Source organism: Octopus sinensis, linkage group LG29 (genome assembly GCF_006345805.1).
Source record: "Octopus sinensis linkage group LG29, ASM634580v1, whole genome shotgun sequence".
Lineage (NCBI taxonomy): Eukaryota > Metazoa > Mollusca > Cephalopoda > Octopoda > Octopodidae > Octopus > Octopus sinensis.
This window is the reverse complement of record NC_043025.1, coordinates 7466231-7476661: the sequence shown is the minus strand read 5'-3', so window position 1 is coordinate 7476661 and position 10431 is coordinate 7466231. Positions and strand designations below refer to the sequence as shown.

The 10431-nt window shown below is 37.8% G+C and overlaps 1 protein-coding gene across 2 annotated transcripts in view; it reads right to left on the bottom strand.

Annotated features, from left to right (window-relative positions):
- Nucleotides 1–10431, bottom strand: part of LOC115226189 (STAGA complex 65 subunit gamma) — a 43902-nt gene that overhangs the window by 17081 nt on the left and 16390 nt on the right. For both annotated transcript variants that reach the window (XM_036514954.1, XM_029797196.2), the window contains exon 10: nucleotides 9557–9865. In XM_036514954.1, coding sequence (XP_036370847.1) covers nucleotides 9557–9865 — 309 coding nt within the window. The remainder of the gene's footprint in view (nucleotides 1–9556; nucleotides 9866–10431) is intronic.

Below are 10431 nucleotides of genomic sequence, written 5' to 3'. Positions count from 1 at the left end.
ATAAAATCTTTAAGTATACAATTATAAAAATATAATTATAACTAAGGGCGCTGGAATGCAAATGCCTATACACTAGAAGTAGATGTTAAATGTTTACAAGCCACTCTAAATTTGCTCTCTAAGGTAAGGTAATGGAGAAGAACATATATGCGGGAAATGCATATATATACTAGTATCTGTACGCAGAAATTTATTGGTATGTATATGTATCTTTCACTTATATATCGTTGGTGTGTCTCTACTGAAGAGTGTAAGGTAATTAATTTTGTACTACAAAACACGAAATCTTAAGATATGGGGTTAACTGAAATTTCTTGCCCATTACTTCACATTCGGCCTGGTGTTATTAATAAAACACAGTCACACACACACACACACACACACACATACAAGCAGTGCATATAGCTACACACACACACACACATACAAGCAATACATATAGCTACACACACACACACATACAAGCAATGCATATAGCTACACACACACACACATACAAGCAATGCATATAGCTACACACACACACACATACAAGCAATGCATATAGCTACACACACACACACATACAAGCAATGCATATAGCTACACACACACACACACATACAAGCAGTGCATATAGCTACACACACACAGTCTCACAGTCACACACACACACACACACAAGCAATGCATATAGCTACACACACACAGTCTCACAGTCACACCACACACACACACACACACACACAAGCAATGCATATAGCGACATACACACATTCACACATGCAATGTATATAGCTACACACACACACACAGAAACCAATAATATACACACATCACACACAACCTCTCTTTACACAAACTCAATCGCACAATGTCACACATGCAGTCATATACATCCAATGCCAGTTACCCTCTCTCTCTCACACACACACACGCACACACAAACACACACACACACAACTTACAATCCAGACTAATGGACACTAGCAGGGGGAGACAGGATTAAAAGAAATAGAGCAACTAAAAAAATAAAATAAGGAAATAAAAAATACCTGTGTGTATGTGTGTGATGCTAAATATATGTAACAGAAATATGCATAAATGTGTGTGTGTGTGATTGTGTGTGTGTTTATGTACGAGTATATTTGTGTGTACGTACATATATAACTATATAGGTATATTCGTGTACTTGAGTGTGTGTGTGTGTACACCTGCTTGAGTATGTGTGTGTATGTATATAAATGTGAATCTATACATGTGTGTGTATATACATACACACCTTGAACATTATCCACATATGTGCCTATGTGTGTGTGTGTATATATATATATATATAATATATATATATATATTATATATATATATATATATATATATATATATATATATAAATTCAAGGTGAATACTTGATAAATGTAAGCACCTGTATATGCCAGCTAGTAGCATAGGTGAGAGGATATATGTATCAAATGAAATAAATGAAAATCAGGACGCAAAGGATGTTGTGGTACATATGTTTCAAGCTTTATAAAACAACTTATTCTAACATCAATGTATAATCAACATAACAGATAGTTTAAAGAAGCCCTCATCAGCCGCATGCAATTGCTACACCAAAGATCTGTATCACATTATGAAAAGTCCGTAAAGGAACATTTGGTATTATTTATAATGGTAGGTAAACTGAGTATCACTGGGAAAGTATGTTTGTAAATCTTCATAATCAAATAGGTGTGCAGGGTATTACTGGACTCCAAAAATCCATCCATATTGTATCATCAGTCAATATAGAGTGAATGTTGAGTAGATTCCAGTGGGTTCATTCCTCTTGTAGGGGAAGGAAATAAGAGGAATGAACCCACTGGAATCTACTCAACATTCACTCTATATTGACTGATGATACAGTATGGACGGATTTCCGAAGTCCAATAATACCCTGCACACCTATTTGATTATGAAGATTTACAAACATACTTTCTCAGTGATACTCAGTTTACCTACCATTATAAATAATACCAAATGTTCTTTCTCAGACCTTTCATAATGTGATACAAGTCTTTGGTGTAGCAATTGCATGCGGCTGATGAGGGCTTCTTTAAACTATCTGTTATGTCGATTATACATTGATGTAAGAATAAGTTGTTTTATAAAGCTCGAAACAGGTGTACCGCAACATCCTTTGTGTTGTGTTTTTTATTTCATTTGATATATATATATACACAGACATACAAGCATGCATACACACATACATATATACAATGCACACATACATATATATATATATATATATATATATATATAGATATATATACACACATACATATATGTATATATAGGCACACATACACATGATAAGCATGGATACAAGTATGGAAATGAGTGTGTGTGTGTGTGTATGTGTATGCACACTTATATATGAGTGTGTATATATAAATATACACACACACACACATACATATATGTACAGATAGGCACACATACACATGAGAGACAAACATGGATATATACTTAGGAAAATATAGAAATGAGTATGTGTGTGTGTGTATGCACACGCATATATGTGTGTTTGTGTGTATATATATATATATACACACACACACACAAAACACATTTAGAGAAATGTATACATACAAAGATATAAATGTCTTAGGTTGGTCATAAAGTCATATTTAAAGATGAAATAAATAGACAACATCTACAACAACAACGAAAATTACTTCAACAACAACAACAACAACAGCCTCAATATGGAAAGCAATACCAACAAAAACTACAAAAGAGCCTCAATCAATTTGCTAGAAATAGCAGCCAAATCCCCCCCCCCTCGGATATATACATCTGATGCATATACTGTAGTCTGTAAACTACAGAGACAGGGTGGTCACGGCTGGAGTGCCTGTGATACAGAGGTCTGCTTGATCGGAGCTGACCTGCAGCTGAACAATAACAACAACACCAACGGCAATGAAGAAAAGTAACAATAATAATAATCAATATAACAAAAAACAACATAAATGACCACAACAACAACTGCAATTATACACCTTAAATATATACACACACACACATATATATATATATATATATATGTAAACACATGCATACACACATACACAAATATATAAAGAAATTTTTTTTAAATATTGACGAAATTTGTTTGTTGTTGATTATTTCTAGGCGGCGAGCTGGCAGAAACGGTAGCACGCCGGGCGAAATGCGTAGCTGTATTTCATCTGCCGTTACGTTCTGAGTTCAAATTCCGCCGAGGTCGACTTTGCCTTTCATCCTTTCGGGGTCGATTAAATAAGTACCAGTTACGCACTGGGGTCGATATAATCGACTTAATCCGTTTGTCTGTCCTTGTTTGTCCCCTCTATGTTTAGCCCCTTGTGGGCAGTAAAGAAATAGGTATTTCATCTGCCGTTACGTTCTGAGTTCAAATTCCGCCGAGGTCGACTTTGCCTTTCATCCTTTCGGGGTCGATTAAATAAGTACCAGTTACGCACTGGGGTCGATCTAAACACACCAGCATCGGTTGTCAAGTAATGCTAGGGGGGACAAACACAGACGCATAAACACACACACACATATATATACATATATACGACGGGCTTCTTTCAGTTTCCCTCTACCAAATCCACTCACAAGGCTTTGGTCGGCCCGAGGCTATAGTAGAAGACACTTGCCCAAGATGCCACGCAGTGGGACTGAACCCGGAACCATGTGGTTGGTAAACAAGCTACTTACCACACAGCCACTCCTGCGCCTATATATATATACATATATACGACAGGCTTCTTTCAGTTTCCGTCTACCAAATCCACTCACAAGGCTTGGTCGGCCCGAGGCTATAGTAGAAGACACTTGCCCAAGATGCCACGCAGTGGGACTGAACCCGAACCATGTGGTTGGTAAACAAGCTACTACCACACAGCCACTCCTGCGCCTATATATATATACATATATACGACAGGCTTCTTTCAGTTTCCGTCTACCAAATCCACTCACAAGGCTTTGGTCGGCCCGAGGCTATAGTAGAAGACACTTGCCCCAGATGCCACGCAGTGGGACTGAACCCGGAACCATGTGGTTGGTAAACAAGCTACTTACCACACAGCCACTCCTGCGCCTATATTACGTATTGCAGTCCAATACTTAATATAAATTCTTTAGGGACCAGGGGAGGTAAGCGTTATTTAACTCCAAATTTCTGTACACCAGTGCTTTTCGAACTTTTTGCTGGAGCGGAACCCCAAGGAAACATTCCACTGGCTCAAGGAACCCCTGTGCAATAATTTAATAGTCTTATGCACACATATCTGCACAGGAGAATTAAAAATGACTGCCGATTTTAGCAGTTTTGTAACTTCTTGCGGAACCCCTGGACTGTGCTGGCGGAACCCCAAGTTTCTGCGGAACCCTGGTTGAAAACCACTGCTGTCCATAATATAAATTCTTTACAGACCAGGGGAGGTAAGCGCTATTTAACCCCAAATTTCCAACCCAGAAATTTTTCCCCTTATTTTTACAAATAACACTACGTACAATTCAAAAGTCACTAAGAACTGTATCTGGTTCGTAATCCCTTTCGGAAAACAAATTAAATCGAACCTTCCCTTGCAGCTCCGTGAAGCTGTTGCTAGGAACTTTCCCAAGAATTCTAGATATTATTCTATTATTAATTCCCACAAAGTTTGAATCGCTTTCTCTAACACTAGAAATCTTTCACAAATTATATCTTTTCACAATACCAAGATGCTAAATAAAGGCTCTTCACCCGGGTGTTCCAGCATTAATCTTGCTAATTCCAACCCCTCATACAATTATAATAATAAGAATAGTATTAATAATAAATACTTAATAACGTTCTGTTTATTATTTAGGCAGTCATCATACTTGTTATAATGTCTTGTTGTTGAGAGAGGCTCCCTTTCTTTCCTGATGAGAAGATTGCATCTTACATCGTTTATTCCTTTGGAATAAAACCATGTTGTCTTCGAAACATATGTCGAGAGTAAAGGAATTTTGTTAACATCTTCGTTCAACTCCATTTATTTATTTATTCATATATAACACACAAATTTCTGCACATGAATCCGGAGTTTCTGCCCTTGGACAGGTCGCTTCAACCGTGTTTCTGACGTGAATTTGCTACCCTGGTATCGGTTCATCGAATTTTCCATGTTGACGGTAAACATAGGATAATTCATTCACCTATCGAAATTTTCTTATATATATATATATATATAATACACACACACACACACACACACATATATACATACATACATATGTGTGTGTGTATGCATAGTTGTGTGTGTGTGTATGTATTATGCCATCATCATCATCATCAGTAACAGCAATCACAGACAAGACTATACAATCACCAACAGCAACGAGAGCATATATATATATATATATATATGTATATACATACATACATGCATACACACACATACATATATATATATCTTAACATCAATATCATCATCACAAGCAACATCATCAGAAACAACAATCACAAAAAAAAACATCATCATCGTCATCATCGTTAACACCAACAGCAAGACAACATCATCATCATCATCATCATCGTCAACAAGGAACGTTTAATGAGAGCAAATTTATCACCGTCATCATCAGGAGCAGCAGCAACATAAATGGCAAGACTACACTACCACCACCACCATCATCATCATCATCATTATCATCATCATCATCATCATCGTTTAACGTCCGCTTTCCATGCTAGCATGGGTTGGACGGTTCAACTGGGGTCTGGGAAGCCCGAAGGCTGCACCAGGCCAGTCAGATGTGGCAGTGTTTCTACAGCTGGATGCCCTTCCTAACGCCAACCACTCCGAGAGTGTAGTGGGTGATTTTATGTGCCACCGACACAGGTGCCAGACGAGGCTGGCAGACGGCCACGCTCGGATGGTGTTTTTTATGTGCCACCGACACAGGTGCCAGACGAGGCTGGCAGACGGCCACGCTCGGATGGTGTTTTTTTATGTGCCACCGACACAGGTGCCAGACGAGGCTGGCAGACGGCCACGCTCGGATGGTGTTTTTTATGAGAACCACAAACAACATTTAGTGACAGTAAATTTATCAGTCATCATCATCAGCAACATCAGCAACAACAAGAAGACTACATCATCATCAACAAGAAGAAGATTACAACATCATCATCATCATCATCATAAGTGGCACTTAGAGCAACAAAATATAAAAAAACGACCACGAGGAGAGATGACAACAGCACTAACAGAATAATAATAATAATAATAATAATAATAACAATAATAATAATAATTGTTATGATCCAAGTTCAAATTCTAACGAGGTCGACTTTGCCGTTCATGCTTTTGGGGTTGCCAAAATAAGTACCGGTTGAGTACTGGGGTCGACATAATCAACTTACTCCCTCGTCTGAAACCAATAATAATAATAATAATAATAATAATAATAATAATAAGGGTTTCAAATTTTGCCATAGGGAGAGCAATTTTGGGGGAGCGGATGATTGTATTTGACCCCTGATTTCAAATAGAACTTATTTTTATTGAGCCCCGAAAGGATGGAAAGTAAAATCAACCTCAGCAGAATTTGAACTCAGAACGTAGCGATAGGCAAACAACCACTAGCATTTCATCCAGTGCAATAACGATTCTACCAGCTCACCACCTTAGTAATAATAATAATAATCTTGTCAGTTGTTTGACCATAACCAGTTGAGCATGTCCCTTAGTGGCTGACGATATGTGCATCTCTGATCACGAGCAGAAGTAGTGTGGGAGCATCATAGCCATGTGTTGAGAGGGATTCTTTGGGGTTTGAATGATTCACCTCTGGACGCATGGGTGTTTCGTTCAACATCCTTGGACAACCCTTAGTCAGGGACCTTTTGAGTGGGATGGGTTACCCAACCAGAGGAGAATTCTGGCTGGGCCCCACCTGCGAGGTCGTGCGCTGTTTGTCTTGTTATGAGATTACCATGTCGCGAACATATGGTTGTGATGCATGTGCCTGGTGTACCCTTATCAGACGGGTAGTCATGATGGGTATACTGGGCTTCGTATATTTTACCCCAGTGTCACTTTGATGGCATGCACTGCTCTCTTACTCAATAATAATAATAATAATCCCAAGGTGCTAAGTGGCACTTGCATACAACAATGGCAGCAAAGCATCATCATCATCAACAGCAGTAATAGCAAATTTATTATTATCATTATTATTATTATCATCATCATTATTATCGCTGTCATTGTACCAGTGACCATAAAACAAGACCAACAACATCATCACAGGTGACATTTATAGCAGTGATACCATCACCATCAACATAGCAAAAATAAGAACAAAAACAAAGAGAAGAGGAGGGGGAGGTGGAAGGAGGATGAAAGAAGAAAAAAAGAAAAGGAAGAAGTAGGAGGAGAAGAATGGCCACAAGAAGGAAAGACAGGAACGAAAGAGAAGAAAGAGGCAATGACGGACGGCAACGATATCAAAATATGAACCAAGTCAGGTAAAGAAATAATGAATTTATGCTGAACACCACAACATCAGCTACAACACACACCTACACATACATGCATGTAGATACAAACGTTTGTGTGTATGTATCTTCTACATATGTATACAAACACACACATAAACATATGTTCATATATATGTGTGCATACATATATACACATTTATTTAATACTAGTGGGTCCAACACCCACCCGGTGTTGCTTGGGTTTGTTTCCACCCTTTAGAATTGGAATTTTTGAAAAGTATAAATTTTGCATTATGTAGCTTGTTATTCTCTTTTAGTGAACATTTTTCTCGTTGAAATACACTGAAAAATGGTGACACAGCAGTCAAAGAATCGTAAAAAATAGGGATTTTCATAGAAAAAAAAGCACCTTTTTGATGTAAATAATTTTTGGTGTTAACATGGTCCGATTTGAATTTTATCTTCTACAGAATGAAGAGCAAGCCGCCTTCTATCATACTCTTAATTTTGGTCAACTTGCGCTGCAGGGTCTCGGAGGAGATAAGTGCTAGTTGAAGGCTACTAAACCTGCCACACACAGACAACTTCAGCTTTATACAAATAGATTTGCTACACACTACTTTCCATCCTTAATAATGAAACTTGGTAGATCCAAAAGTTAAACACACAGACACACAAGTTGAGTTTTATATATATAGAAGTTTGACTGAGCTCAGCATGACTTGGGCAGCCTCCTGTGACCTATGTGCCCAAGGAACTTTGACTCATCTGGAGCTGGGTCAAAATGTTAGTAATTACATTTAACTCCAGTCAAACAGGCTGAGTGCTGTATATCTCATCATCATCATCGTTTAGCGTCTGCTTTCCATGCTGGGATGGGTTGGATGGTTCAACTGGGGTCTGGGAAGCCAGAAGGTTGAACCAGGCCCAGTCTGATCTGGCAATGTTTCTACAGCTGGATGCCCTTCCTAACGCCAACCATTCCATGAGTGTAGTGGGTGCTTTATATATATATATATATATATATATATATATACATACATACATATATACATACATACATACATATATATATACATACATACATACATATATATACATACATATATATATATATACACACACATAAATATCAGTATACATAGATATGTATATACACACCAGACACACACATTTACATATAGGGTACATACATACATACATATATATATACACACATAAATATCAGTATACATAGATATGTATATACACACCAGACACACACATTTACATATAGGGTAAATCTTCTTTTTCTTACCCCTGCTGAACCATCAGCTCTAAGGCAGCATCAATCATCCTCTTCCTCTAGCAAAGCTTCTCAGCCGCTACATCTTCACCATTGCCCTCTGTCATCACTAGAACAGCTGTTCTACTATTCCTGGCACCCAACCCAGATCATTCCCCTACTCCCAAACATGGTGCCTAAAATCCACAACACTACTACCCTCCTTGGACCGAACCAATATTTCTTCTTTACCTCTGACCATTTCAGATGCACCGGTAGAAATGTTACATACTGTCTTGACCGCTTTTAATATCAACCCACCAAAAACTGCCCAAGTTCTATATTTTAAAATGATGTAAATTAAAACTAACCATCAAATTTCCACACTGATTCATATTCCAAATACTAGATTAATAAGGACAAATTTGTTTAATTAAAATTTTCATTATTTTAAAAATTAACTGCAAAAAATATGATAACGTAAGGCATAAATATCAATTCTGTGACCTCATCTATATATATATGTGAAACTACAACAAGCAATCCTCTGATTCTCGTTATCAGAGAGAACAATATCTCATCTTCTACCTTGGTTGCTACTCATGTTCAGTGAGAAACCAGTTGTATGTTAGGAGATCATATCACCAAACATCCATCATATCCAACTAAACAACACCACTAAAACAACAAACACTAGCACCACAACAACAATCATTACAGCATGACCACCACAACAACACGAGCACCACCAGCAGAGCAATAAACAACCATAAAATACTACCACCATCACCGTCACTACTACTTACAGTTTCCTGGTCTTGTTCGATCTGGCGTTGATGAGGGGTGGAAGAATATCTGACATGGAGAGGTTGGAACCATTTGCCTCCGACAGGCAGTCCCCTCCAGTAGGGGTTACTCCAGATTGTGGCTGAGAACAGCCATCCTTTGTGTTTGATGACCCGACACCACCACCGCCTACAGTTCCTCCAGGCCCCCCGCTGCCAGGCCCCACTGAACCTCCACTGGCTCCACTTGCCGATGATGGTACTCCCCCTGCTGATGTCATCAAGTTACCACCATTTCCTGTTCCGTCTTCTACATCCAAATATGGTAGCCTGCAAATAAAGGAGGGACAAAATGGAATAAGGAGAAAAGCACACATACCAACATATGTGTAAACATGTGTATGTGTGTGTGTGTATGTATGTATATATATATATATCTGTGTGTGTAATGTAACCACATGTGAATCGTTGATGATTTTCTTCCTCCGTCTGCCTTTCTATTGGACTTTCCTCCATTTCCAAAGAAGAGCATTTGCTCGAAACATTAAACCACATTTCTTCCCTTCCCTGAGCGTCTGCTAATACATTACATGTACCATATGTCCCTGTGTTGTTTTTTGTGTTTGTTCTTCTTTTTGGGATTTACTATATATATATATATATATATATATATATATATATATATATATATATATATATATATATATATATATATAATATATATATGTACGTACTTCAAAATAGAAAATTACCCTTTAACAGGTAATTTTTACATGCTAAAAATAGCAGCCAAATAGCAGCAGTTATATATATATAACAAGGTAAAGGTTTTTATTTTTCATGTACTTCGAAATTTGCTATAAAATTGTGGTTGTTGGCCGTGTTTGGCTGCTATT